Consider the following 14,030-nt stretch of genomic DNA (forward strand, 5'->3'; position numbering starts at 1 on the left):
AGCACAACAATAACCAAAGAGGAAAACGTTTCGATACTTGTGGTGTAAACTAGGAGCAGCAAATCTCAAACTGACGACGCTAATTAATGGACAACCTTCTCCATCTTCATCCGCAGCAGCAGCATCTCTGTATTTTCTCTTCGGATTTCAAAATCCAAATGTTGTCATTGAAGCTAGGGTTAGTTCTATCTTCTTCTCTACTACTAGTAATAATGATCTTAGTTCATCTTCGTATTCTTCTGGTTTTGATTAACTCATGTGGATTGTCTGAAAATAAAGCTCTTAATTTCTCCAAGAAAATCAACTTCAAAGCCACAACTAAACCAGATGCAGTTTTAACATTATTTGAGAGTTATGGGTTCACCAAACCCTGCATTTCAAAACTCATCATTAACATCCATCATTTCTGTTGTGTACTCCTCTTACATCCCTACAACCCAAATTGGTATCTCATGGTAGCTATGAAGATCTACTTAATGGGATGTTTGAATTTCCCATGTGATATAAATGAAGTCTATATTTCTGATAGGGTGTGATTCATTAGGATGTTCTGTTGGAGAAAATGAGTTTTAATTAAAAAGATTTTATGGTCTTGGTATGGTTTGATCTAATGACCTAAGGGTCTAAGGATACTCACTCATTTTTGGGTGAATGAAGTGGAACCTTTAGTCCCACATTGTGGAAAACTAAAGAGGAACTCCACTATATAATCATACACTTATGTATGAATTGTAAAACGTGGGTGGAGCGGGTGGGCAAAAATACATATTTTGACCCATGCGATATACGCGTATACCATGCACCAAGTCCCTTTCCTATTCGGATTTACTTTTTGGAGAATTTTTTCTTTAGGAATTTAATTCCAAAATTATTTTTTAAGAGTTTTATTTGTGGGAAATTCCTTTTACGAGTTTTACTTGTTTTTGAAGAAAACAAAAAAACCTAACTTGATTTGCAAGTATCTCATCCTATAAATATGACTCGAAATTCTGTTTTTTAAAAAAAAAAAACACAAGCAGCGACTATCTCTAGGTCTACTTTTCTTCTTCTTCTTATATTTTGTGCGGCGTTTTGCTTCCATCCCTGTTGCTGAGTTCGAGAGTGGGTAACTTGCGTTGTGCTAACTCAAGTTATATCGGGCAGTCTTATCCTGGACACATCTTCGCACGTTGGGGTTTAGCATTACTTCAGAGTATACCCGCGAACTAATGTGTTAAGGACAGCTTGTTGAACCTGTGATTCTGCCCTCATCAATTTGTTCGTGGTAGAGTTGTTTGATACTGTTCTTTATATTATTGTTTGATACATCTGACGTTTCTTCAATTGTTGCAAGATTCCAACAATCTTAACACATTAGTATTCCTTGTAACAATGGGAAAGAACGATGTTGAAAGACCACAGAAGTTTAATGGAAAGGATTTCAAGAGATGGCAATCCAAGATGCTATTTTATCTAAGCCATCATGAACTGGATTATGTACTTGTTCCACATGCTGAATTGATGAATGCTGAAGGTTTAACTGAGGAGGCGATCGAGTATAACAAGAGGTGTAATTTTCTGGCGAAAAATCATATCATGAATGGTTTGGAAGATGCGATGTATGATTTTTACAATGCTAAAGAAAATTTCAGTGCTTATGATTTGTGGACTGCGTTAGAAGCAAAGTATCAAGCGGAGACTGTAGGGAGCAAGAAATTTCTGGTGGCGAAGTTTATGGACTTCAAGATGACGAATGATAAACCTGTTGTTGATCAATTTCTCGAATTTCAACAGATCATTAATGAAATTCTTGCTGAAGGTATGGTCATTGATGAGACGTTTCAAGTATCTGCGGTAATTGAGAAGTTACCATCTTCTTGGTCTGAATACAAGAAAAAGCTAAGACATGAAACTGGCGAGATCAACATGGTTGAATTAGGAAAAAAAATTCAAGTGGAAGAGATGCTGTGCACCAAGGATAAGAACGTGTCTTCTGCAAGGGACATGAGTAACAAAGCTCATATGACTGAACACAGATCTTCCAAAGCTGGAAAAGGTGAGAGTAACAATCGTAACTCTAAGCGTGGTCCTCCCAAGAAAGGTATGTTTCGAAAACCAGAGTCTAGCATTACTAAAATTAAGGGTGCTTGTTATGCGTGTGGAGTTACTGGACATATGGCAGTTCACTGTAGACATCGTAAGGACAAAAAGGATAGTGCTAACTTGGTTGAAAAGAACAAGGACGAGTTTTCTGCAGTAGTGTCTGAAGTTAATTTGGTGACCAATGTGATGGACTGGTGGGTAGACTCTGGAGCTACCAAGCATGTTTGTGGGAACAGAGACCTGTTCACCTCCTACCAGAGGGTAGGGGAAGGCGAGAAACTCTATATGGGTAACTCATCTGCATCAGAGGTTGCAGGAAAAGGAAAGGTCGGTCTGAAGCTCACATCTGGCAAGACTCTCACATTGAATGAAGTTCTTCATGTTCCAGACATCTGCAAAAATCTTGTTTCTTGTTCTGTTTTAGATGATAAGGGTTTTAAAGTTTCAATTGAGTCTGGAAAACTTATAGTAACTAAGGGCAATGATTATGTGGGTAAGGGTTATAAGACTGGAGGTCTTTACAAACTTAATGTAACCTGTCCTGAAGTGAAATTGAATGATTCTTCTGCTTACATGTGTGTGTCATCGAATGTTTGGCATGGTAGACTTGGTCATGTAAATTACAAATCAATGCATAAACTGGATAGCGTAGGCTGCATACCCAAATTCACTTTGGATAAAAGTTATAAGTGTGAGATTTGCGTAGAATCTAAGCATGCTAAGAAATCATTCAGGAAGAATGTCCAGAGAAACACTAAACCCTTAGAATTGATTCATTCAGACGTAGTTGACATGAAGTCAGTTCAAACTAGAGGTGGTAAGAAATGGTTTGTCACTTTTATAGATGATTGTACGAGGTACTGTCAGGTTTATTTGCTTAGAGGGAAGGACAATGCCTTAGAAGCCTTTAAGATATATAAACGTGAAGTTGAAAACCAATTGAATGCTACCATTAAAACTTTTAGGTCTGACCGTGGTGGTGAGTATCTAATTCCTATTGGAGATTTCTGTGAAGAACATGGGATAATACATGAAACTACAGCCCCTTATTCACCTCAATCCAATGGTGTAGCTGAACGAAAGAACCGTACCCTTAAGGATATGATGAATGCCATGTTGATTAGTTCAGGATTACCTTCGAATTTGTGGGGGGAGGCTATCCTCTCAGCCAATTACATCCTGAACAGAGTACCCTTTAAAGGATCAGATAAAAGTCCATATGAGTTATGGAAAAGTAAACAACCATCTTATGATTACTTCAAAGTGTGGGGGTGCTTGGCAAAGGTGGCCATCCCTCCTCCTAAGACAAATAAGATAGGACCCAAAACCGTTGATTGTGTTTTTATAGGGTATCCTGAGCATTTTAGTGCTCATAGGTTTATGGTTGTGAGTTCTGAAATTTCTGACATAGGGTTGAATACTATCATGGAGTCTAGGGATGCTGAGTTCTTTGAGAATGTTTTTCCTATGAAACGTGATTCTCGAAAGAGATGTTTAGATGATCCCCTAGAATTTACATCATCCAGTCAGTCATTACCTTTAGAGGAAGATGAACCAGAAATAGAACCTAGAAGAGGTAAAAGGGTTAAAACTATGAAAACCTATCCTGGTTGCATTACATACCTAGCCGAGTCTGATCCTCAGACTTACAAAGAAGCCATGACTTGTCCTGAAGCTCCGTGGTGGAAAGAAGCTTCAATTAGTGAAATGGATTCCATTCGAGAAAACGGTACTTTTGAACTTGTAGATTTACCTCCAGGGTCTAAGGCCATAGGTTGTAAATGGATTTTCAAGAGAAAACGTAATATAAATGGAACTATTGAAAAATACAAGGCTAGGTTGGTAGCGAAAGGCTATAAACAGATAGAAGGTATAGACTTCTTTGATACATATTCACCAGTAAGTAGAATTAGCTCCATTAGGATGTTAATTGCTATAGCTTCTGTCCATAACCTACAGATACATCAAATGGATGTAAAGACAGCGTTTTTGAATGGTGAATTAGATGAAGAAATTTATATGGAACAACCCGAAGGATTTGTAGTTAAAGGTTGTGAGAAGAAGGTTTGTAAACTGAAGAAATCTTTGTATGGATTGAAACAAGCACCTAAACAGTGGCATGAGAAATTTGATCATGTGATGATTTCTAGTGGTTTTAGAATTAATGAATCTGATAAGTGTGTTTATACTAAACTTGTCAAGGATGCCTGTGTGATTGTATGCTTGTATGTTGATGATATGCTTATACTAGGTACAAACATGGATGTTATTAATACCACTAAGAAAATGTTGAATGAGAACTTTGACATGAAAGACTTAGGCCCCGCTGATGTCATATTAGGGATGAAGATTAGAAAAACTTCTAATGGCTATAGTCTGAGTCAGTCTCATTATGTTGAATCCATACTTAAGAAATATAATCAGTTTGACTGTAAACCTGTTTGCACTCCATATGATTCTTCTTGCAAACTCATGAAGAATAAGGGTGTAGGTGTTAACCAACTTGAATACTCAAGAGTCATAGGAAGTCTGATGTATTTGATGAATTGTACGAGACCAGACATTGCTTATGCTGTGAGTAGGTTAAGCAGGTATACTTGTAATCCAGGGCAGAAACATTGGGATGCACTTAATAGAGTGCTAAAGTACTTGAAGTACACAATGACCTTTTGTTTGAATTACGAAGGGTATCCGGCCGTCCTTGAGGGATTTTGCGATGCGAACTGGATAGCAGACTCAGAGGAGTCTAAGTCTACGAGTGGATATGTATTCACTCTAGCAGGTGCGTCTGTATCTTGGAAGAGTTCCAAACAGACATGTATAGCTCGCTCAACTATGGAGTCGGAGTTTATTGCGTTAGATAAAGCAGGAGAGGAGGCCGAATGGCTAAGAAACTTTTTAGAAGATATTCCTCTCTGGCATAGGCCTGTGCCAGCTATATCTATACATTGTGACAGCAAATCTGCAATAGGTAGAGCTAAAAATAGCTTCTACAATGGAAAGTCTATACATATGCGTAGAAGACATGATTCTTTGAAATTACTAATCTCAACAGGCGTTATTTCCATAGATTGGACAAGGTCCAAGGAGAATATCGCGGACCCTTTGACGAAAGGCTTGTCCAAGGAGATAGTTAGTAAAGCATCGAAGGGGATGGGGCTTAGGCTCAAATAATTAAACTTGCCATGAAGGATACTCAACCTTGCTGACTGGAGATTCCAAGATCAAGGTTTCGAATGAGACAACTAATTTGTGGTAGTTAAAGGTAAACACTATCAGATAATTTTATTATATGTCCCTTCCCTATGGTGTTGATGTGATAGTGTGACTGCATGTGGAGGATGACTTTTAATTAAGTCTTAATGAGTTCTATAGTTTCAATTTAAGATTGAAGTGGGGTGTAGTAGTAAGCACTCTTGATGGAACTCACCTATCTGAATGAGGAAGTGGGTCGCTTCCTATGAGAATGGAGCCAATTCTTTAGAGCATTCTGAGAAACAGGATATGTCTAGGGCCAAAATGGACAAAACGGCACGAACTTAGCAACACTTGGAGGATATCATGCGTGGATATTATTTGAACTACACCAAACGCTAGCAGTTCAAGACATCGCGTTCACTGTTTAGCTAGTAGTTCCGGTAACTTCTCACTAAGCAAGGTTCAAGACCTCATGGACACCTTTGCCTAAATGGTATTTTCCTTACTCTGATTTTTTCGTTTTCCGATATTTCATTCATGTGGGGGATTGTTGGAGAAAATGAGTTTTAATTAAAAAGATTTTATGGTCTTGGTATGGTTTGATCTAATGACCTAAGGGTCTAAGGATACTCACTCATTTTTGGGTGAATGAAGTGGAACCTTTAGTCCCACATTGTGGAAAACTAAAGAGGAGCTCCACTATATAATCATACACTTATGTATGAATTGTAAAACGTGGGTGGAGCGGGTGGGCAAAAATACATATTTTGACCCATGCGATATACGCGTATACCATGCACCAAGTCCCTTTCCTATTCGGATTTACTTTTTGGAGAATTTTTTCTTTAGGAATTTAATTCCAAAATTATTTTTTAAGAGTTTTATTTGTGGGAAATTCCTTTTACGAGTTTTACTTGTTTTTGAAGAAAACAAAAAAACCTAACTTGATTTGCAAGTATCTCATCCTATAAATATGACTCGAAATTCTGTTTTTTAAAAAAAAAAACACACAAGCAGCGACTATCTCTAGGTCTACTTTTCTTCTTCTTCTTATATTTTGTGCGGCGTTTTGCTTCCATCCCTGTTGCTGAGTTCGAGAGTGGGTAACTTGCGTTGTGCTAACTCAAGTTATATCGGGCAGTCTTATCCTGGACACATCTTCGCACGTTGGGGTTTAGCATTACTTCAGAGTACACCCGCGAACTAATGTGTTAAGGACAGCTTGTTGAACCTGTGATTCTGCCCTCATCAATTTGTTCGTGGTAGAGTTGTTTGATACTGTTCTTTATATTATTGTTTGATACATCTGACGTTTCTTCAATTGTTGCAAGATTCCAACATGTTCATATACCCTCTGTAGACTGCAATCAAGCTCTCCATATAATAACCCGACTAATCAAGTTAGTTCCTTGTATAGAACACTTTTGAATTTTCCATCTGAAAGCTCTTACGCATCTGTAACATATTTGCAGTCAAAATGATGCCTTACTTAGTAGATTGAAACTTCATGGTTTAGGTAATATTTAAGAAAATTCTACTACAAATTAAAAGTTTCTTAGTCTACTTTGTATTTAAACAAAACTTCTGTGGGAGTATGAGGTGACAAAGTGTCTTTAGATTTGCTTTTCGTTACTCAACTGAACTTTCCGTCTCAGTAAGTGAAAGGGTATAAAATCTAACTGACTGCAAGAGATTTGTGGGTGCAGTATGTTTTTTGCTTTACTCTGTCTGTAGTTGTAAGAAATCATACAACTACACCACACTAAAACTGATTCAATTTCCAGGTGATCATTATGAACTCTTGTCTTATTAATTGAAGATTGGGAATGTTTACAAAATAGATTTAAGTATTACAACAATTATACTTGAAATCTAGATTTACTTTCTCTCTCTCCCTATTTCTTGATCAAGACTTACCTCAAAATTCTCCTAGAAACAATGACCTCTCCCCTTTATATAGAATTTTACATAGTGGATGATAGCTAAGAAACTCATTATTTTCGGGATCACTATGCGACATTCGTTCATATACAATCGCTCATATTCGCATAGTGTACCTCCTCGCACAGTTCTTCACACTTTACTCGTGACTTTGCTGACATCATCTGGTGCGTCATCTCAACTTTGTTGTGTGCGATTCTGTTCGCTTATGTTATATTCTTTACTTCGCTTGATTACTAACGTGTGCGATATTTAACTCCTACACTGTCGTTCGAACGTATGAATACATCACCAATTGCTGCACGATTTTCTTGAGTAAGCGCTAATTTTGGATCTATATATGTTATGTTGACTGTGTTGGGATTTGAGATAAGTTTTATGATAGATTCTTAGCAAAACCAGATGACATCTAGCTGAACAAGTAATCCCGGATTGGCTTTAATTAGTCAAACAGCTTTCAATTTCTTAGTTTTGTTCTAGTTACAATCTGTTTCGAGGTTTAGGATTTTCTTTCCTAATTTAACCTGATTTCCTTTTTCTAGTAGCATTAAAGCGTATATAAAAAGGCCGAGCAATCCAGAACAACCAACAAGTTCTTCTAACTATCTTCCTAAACCCTAGTTTTTTAATTTCTTTTAACTACAATGGGGTTTTCAATGGATTATTTCAGCATTGTCCCTGTAGATATCACATCAGAGATATTAACTCGACTACCAATGGAGTCGGTTCTTGATTGCAAATTAGTTTGCACTAATTGGAAAAGTCTTATTCGTCAGTTATCATTCTCAAAGGTGCACTTATATCGTCATAATCATCCTGCTGGTAAGTTGGCGTTTAGAAATACGACTGATAACAAAGAAATTTTTTACTATTTTGAATGTGATGAGAATCATGATGAGCCAATTCAGAGAACTAAAAGAATTAAATTTAGCTCTCCGTTTAGTGATACTATGTTTGTTGGTTCATGTAATGGGTTGATCTGTCTTCTTGACTACGATTACCCATCTTTTTGTATTTGTAACCCAATCACTCGAGAATATGTTTTGCTTCAATACTTTAAGAGGGATGCTGAAGAATATGATCATTGGGTGGGTGGATTTGGTTATCTTTCTTCCACCAATGAATACAAAGTTGTAGGAATATGTAAGTTGGAGAGCGGGTTTGTAGAAGTCTATATATACACTCTAGGCAGTGGATATGGATGGAGAAACGTTGGAAACTTCAATTTTGAACTCAGTCAGCGTCGTATGGACCATGGTATCTTTCTCAATGGAGCTCTTTATTGGATGGACAGTAAATTAAAAACGATCCTCACCTTCGATTTGGCTAAGGAGAAGTTTTGTGAAAATCTTTCACCACCACCTCTGAAACAAGATAATGGCTAGTTAAAGAATAGACTAGGGGTTTTGGATGGGTTTTTGTTCTTTTGTGTTAGGATAGATGTCGACGGAGTCAAAGGTTTTGATACATGGTTGTTAAAAAGGAAGAAGGATAATCATGACAAGAAAGAACATCAGTCATTGGTTTGGAGTAAAGAGTTCAGGATTGACAAAAGCAAATTGTTTGCTGTTATGAAGAGTGATCGTGTTTTAACTTATGGTGGTAAGTATCTCAACCTTTACAACACAAAGACTTCGACCGAGAAAAGGCTAGTGGAGTTTAAGTTTTATCTTAGTGATGTGTCCACTCACCAGAACACTTTAGTTTCGCTGAAAGAATTAGATGAAGAAGATACAACAACAATGGAGTCATGAAATTCGAGAGACCGGAAGCCGTGATTTTTCTTCGGAGCAGCTCTAGGAGAATGGGACCCTGATTCTAAACTTTGCAGGCTTAATGGGTTTCATTCCGAAATTGGATAACATTAGTGGCTTTATAATGTTATTGACATTGTCTGATCCTTTGTGTGAATTTAAATGTTATTGACATTGTAATTATATAATCTGTCCAACTTCAGCATAATGGGTTCCACCGAAAATTTGTGTAGCTGTTTGTGAAGCCTCCCTTCCTCCGTTCGGCAGAGTATAATCCTAATGTTGGCTTAATAGAGCAAGTATGCTACTGTGTTAAATTTTGAAGCATCACATTTTCCGTGGATTACTTTGTTGTCGTTACTTCGTACTGAGGCATACTAGTAGCACTGATTAATCCGAAGATGAGTCAAATAGATTACTAGGGATCAGCCATTTGTGAAGATTAAGTAAAATGTGCACTTTCCACCATTTTTCTGATCATTAATTGCAGGTTATAGGTGCCGACGAGTTTCAAAATCTGCTCATGTAAGCCTGACTAAGAAAGTTACTTTGACTTACTAATGGTGTGTTTGGTTACTAATGTACGCCTGATTCGGGAATTATAAGTTCTTTACAAGCAATTCCACTCATGAATAGCAATGTTTCCAGGAGAGATCTAGGAACACAATCTATTCAAGCTTAGACGAAACTTGTGTTGCTAAAGTCATATGGATGCCGATCGGTGGTAGTTTAAGAGAATAAGCATGCGTGAATATGCAAATTGAAGTTTTTAGTTACCTTTACCAACAGTAGATGTGCCTTTTTATTTATTTTTTTGATAAGATAGATGTGCCTCTTGTCTCCTTGCTTTGTGTTCAAAATGGATTATTGAGTTATACTGGATCTCATGCTTAGTAGTAAAAGTCATTCTCCTCCCAGACGGACAGGACCGTACTTGATAGAAATAAAAAATCCTTTTGCAACCTCGTCATATTTGTATGTATTGGTATGCTGCTCAGCATAAAAGGTTCCACCGAAAATTAGTATAGCTGTTTGTGAAGCCTCCCTTCCTCCCTCCGACAGAGTAAAATCCTAATGTTGGCTTACTGATGAACCAAGGGAATTTTCAGTTTTATGGTTTGAGTTACTATCAGTGATGGAGAATCAATAATAGCATGTGATTATAGAACATGGGGTTTTGGGATTATGGTTTTCTTAGTGCAGGGGAACAAATGGCGGAAGCCAAATTGAAAGAATGCGGAATATAGAGCAAGTATGCTACTACATTAAATTTTTGAAGCATCACATTTTCTGTGGATTAATTTGTTGTCGATACTTCGTACTGAGCCATTTCTGGAGGTTATAGGTGCCGACGAGTTTCAAAAACGGCTCATAAGAAAGTTACCAACTGATGGTGTGTTTGGTTACTCATGTACGCCTGATTATTGACCATCACCCTTGAAATCATTTTGTTTGGATGGTTAAGTAGATCATCCCTGCAGACTGATTTCACACTGGTATTGGAGGGTGCTTAAAATTTTACAGTGCAATTAACTTTGAATATTGCATTTTGATTTTCCATAGACACTTGAGCTAAAAATATCTGTAGACTTTCTGCAGTTATGTTCAAGTGCGTCCAAATCACTGGAGGCTTGTGAAATAACAGAGTGGCTTAATCTAAAATAAGTTGTCAAAGCTTTTGAAATTGCATTATTGCCCAGGGCATTATTTTATCTGTCAGGTTAATACTGCTTTGATTACTTTTGTTGTTCGCTAGCTAAGTTGTCAAAGCTTTTGAAATTGCCACCGACTATTGTGGGTGTTACATTGTTCCGTCAGGTAATGGGGCGTTTTCAAGGATGCTGCATTTGTTTGGACCGATACTGGTGAAGTGGAATTGATCAATGTGTTGCTAGTAGTTGCATAAACAAGCATAGAGCTACTAGGTGCCTCTCTAACGTTTTAATTAGCTCCAATACCAGTGTGAAATCAGTCTGCAGGGATGATCTACTTAACCATCCAAACAAAATGATTTCAAGGGTATTTAGAAAGAAAAATTGTATCACCTCTCATCAGGGACGGTCGACTCAGGTATTTAGTTAGGGTAGGGCTATTTTCTATTTCTGGGATAAGGCGGCCGTAGGGCGCAAAAAAAAATTACGCAGTAAAAGAATGAAGTGTAGGCTTTTTTCCACCCGCCGGGATTATTCTTTTTGTTTTTCTCAAAATAATAAGAGTTGTGGAATATGGAACATTGGAAACACTCAGATTTTTAGTCCAATCAATTTTCAACCAAAAGCATCATACTTGGTAGTGGCACTGACCAGTAGTGGCAGCCGTAGGCTAGCTTAGTAAAACTAAATGGGCGAATAAATTTATTATTCTCACACGTATGCATTTTTTACTATGGGCTTAGCTGTGCTAAAATATTTGTCTATGGTCTATTTAGTGTTGGGCTAAACCCAAAAAATTTAGGTGTGAGCATTTGGCCCGTAATCCGCGGATTTAACCGGGACCAACCGTTCTTTTGCAGATGGATGCCCTAACCGTTCGTTAATGGGTTGAATGCTGATGAAATTTTTGAAATCCAATTCCCTTGAAAATTTGTTTGGACATCCATACTCATTAAATTAGATAATCCATCCAGACTGATTTCACACCGATATGAAAATTGCACTTTGATTTTTTATAGGTTTGAGCTAAAAATATCTATAGAGCTTCTGTGTTAATGTTCAAGTGCGTTTGAATCACTGGAGGCTTATGAAATTGACAGCGACTTAATCCAAAATTCTTGAGCTTAAAATGTATTGCTGTTGATTACTTTTGTTCTTTGTTAGCTAAGTTGTCAAAGATTTTGAAATTTCCACCAACTTGCGGGCGTTATATTACATTGCGTCCATCAGGTAATGCACAAAATTGGTTGAATAACTTTAAAAAAAAAGATTTTGGGTGTATAAGAAGAGTAACATTTAATATCTTTTAAATACCGGCAGATTAAAAAAATATTTTTCTGATATCCATTGTGGGCATTCTACCTATACTAATGTTAGGAAAACCAAACATTTTTTACTAAAACACGTGGCACTAATCCTAACATGTAAGATGTGTAATGTGTTTTGTACTGGGTTCTAATGTTGAGGAAGTGGTAGCTAAAAACGCGTAGTTAAACTAGTTCCTACTAGTTGGAAGTTTAAAATTAATAGGTTAGCGGAAACATATTTGTAGTGCCTATTTAAAGGCTACGTTTTATCGAATGAAAATGTCTCCAAGTGTTTTAGCAATGTAGTAGTAATCTTTCTCTCCCCTTTGGGCCAAAATCAACATTCGGTATCCCTCAGAGCTGGATAATAGATGTGATTAGAGAGAGTTACTATAAAATGAGAGGTTTTGAAGAAAAAAAAGTTTGAGGTTTCAAAGTGAAAAATTAGTATGTTTATGTTTATTGTGAGTGAAAAAATTGTAAAAGAAAATGTTTTGATTAGCAAAAAAGGATTTTGAGAACATTAACACATTGTCTTTTAATATTTGGTTATTCTTTTAATTTATTTTATGTTCTCAAATCCCACTATCTTAAAAAATTTGGAAAACAAGGGGTCTTTTCTTTTTTTTTAAATAGTTTTTGTGTATTTGGAAACCAAGGTCTCCATTAAAAATTTGATTTTAGATGACATGGGTTTCTAGCTGTGATAAAAAAAAAATTAGAAAACAAGGGTTTCTAATTATGTAAAAAAAAAGTTGTTGTGAAGAGAAATCATTTTGATTAGGTATTTGTGTATCTGGAAAACGGTTGAGAGAGTCTTTCTTTAGTCGGAAGTTTACACAACATTGAGAGTGTTTTATTCTTGTAAGGGTTGTGTGACTAGAGAGAAACATAAGGGGCTAAGGATTCTTGTAATTGTTCTTCAAATCTTATAATAAGAAGTATCATCATTCTAAGTGGAAGAAGATACGCCGAACCACTATAAATTCTCTGTGTCAAGTTATGTTCTTCATTATATTCTCTGGTTTTGGCTCATCAATTGCTGGTGATACATTACTGTGTGTGATTAGTATTAAACTAACAAGACGAGTCAGACCTTATAATTGGCATCAGAGCCAGGGTCGTCTAGTTGTGTTTACTCAAATATCAAAGTAGACAGTTAGAGATGGTAGATCCAACGGGAGAAGTTCCATCTGCAGCAAAAACATCAACATCAAAGTATGCAACCATGAGGATCGATGTGGAGAAGTTTAATGGGAGGACAGATTTTGGACTTTGGCAAGTTCAAATTAAGGATGCGTTGATTCAACAGGGTTTGCATAAATCCTTGAAGGAAAATAGGCCGGCAGATATGACAGATGATGATGAATGGGAAGAATATGATTTACAGGCTTGTGATGCAATTCGTTCGTGTTTAGCAAAGAAGGTCATGTACAATGTTATGTCTGAAAAGTCTGCAAAATCTTTATGGACAAAATTGGAGGGTTTGTACATGACAAAGTCTCTCACAAGTAGATTTTGTCGCAAGAAAAAAATGTATCGATTCCGATTCAAAGAAGGTACATCTATTAACGAGCATATTAACAGTTTCATTAAGTTGATGACTGAATTGACTAATGTTGGAGAAGTTGTTAAAGACGAAGATCAATCTATGTTACTATTATGTTCTTTTCAAGATACATATGATACATTGATACAAAGTACACTGGCATCAAAGGATACTATCAAACTAGATGACGTAATTGCTACTTTATTAAGTGATGAGTTTCGTAAGAAGGATGCAATGGAAAGTGATCAAGCTGTAGGATTATATGTAATCAATGGGAAAAATGGGCCAAAACCTGGAAAGAACAAATCCAAGTTTAAGGGAAAAACCAAAGGGAAGTATGAATGTTATTGGTGTCATGAAAAATGGCACTGGAAGAGAGATTGTCCTTAGCTCAAATCTAAGGAGAATCGTGAGTTAAATTCACAAGAAGCAATAGCTGAAGAAGGTTCTGAAACAAGAGAAGTGTTGAAGGTTACATGTGGTGATCATCATGAAGTATGTATTTTTGGTTCTGCTTGTTCTTATCATATGAGTCCAAATAAGGACT

At 36.7% G+C, this 14,030-nt stretch overlaps 1 protein-coding gene across 1 annotated transcript; it reads left to right on the plus strand.

Moving 5' to 3' along the window:
- The first annotated feature begins 7,865 nt into the window (after positions 1–7,865).
- On the plus strand, positions 7,866–8,606 carry LOC113316634 (putative F-box protein At1g53550). The gene has a single exon (XM_026564795.1). The coding sequence runs from the start codon at positions 7,866–7,868 to the stop codon at positions 8,604–8,606; it is 741 nt and encodes a 246-aa protein (XP_026420580.1).
- Positions 8,607–14,030: the final 5,424 nt, after the last annotated feature.

This window comes from Papaver somniferum, chromosome 10 (assembly GCF_003573695.1).
Source record: "Papaver somniferum cultivar HN1 chromosome 10, ASM357369v1, whole genome shotgun sequence".
In the NCBI taxonomy this organism is placed as follows: domain Eukaryota; kingdom Viridiplantae; phylum Streptophyta; class Magnoliopsida; order Ranunculales; family Papaveraceae; genus Papaver; species Papaver somniferum.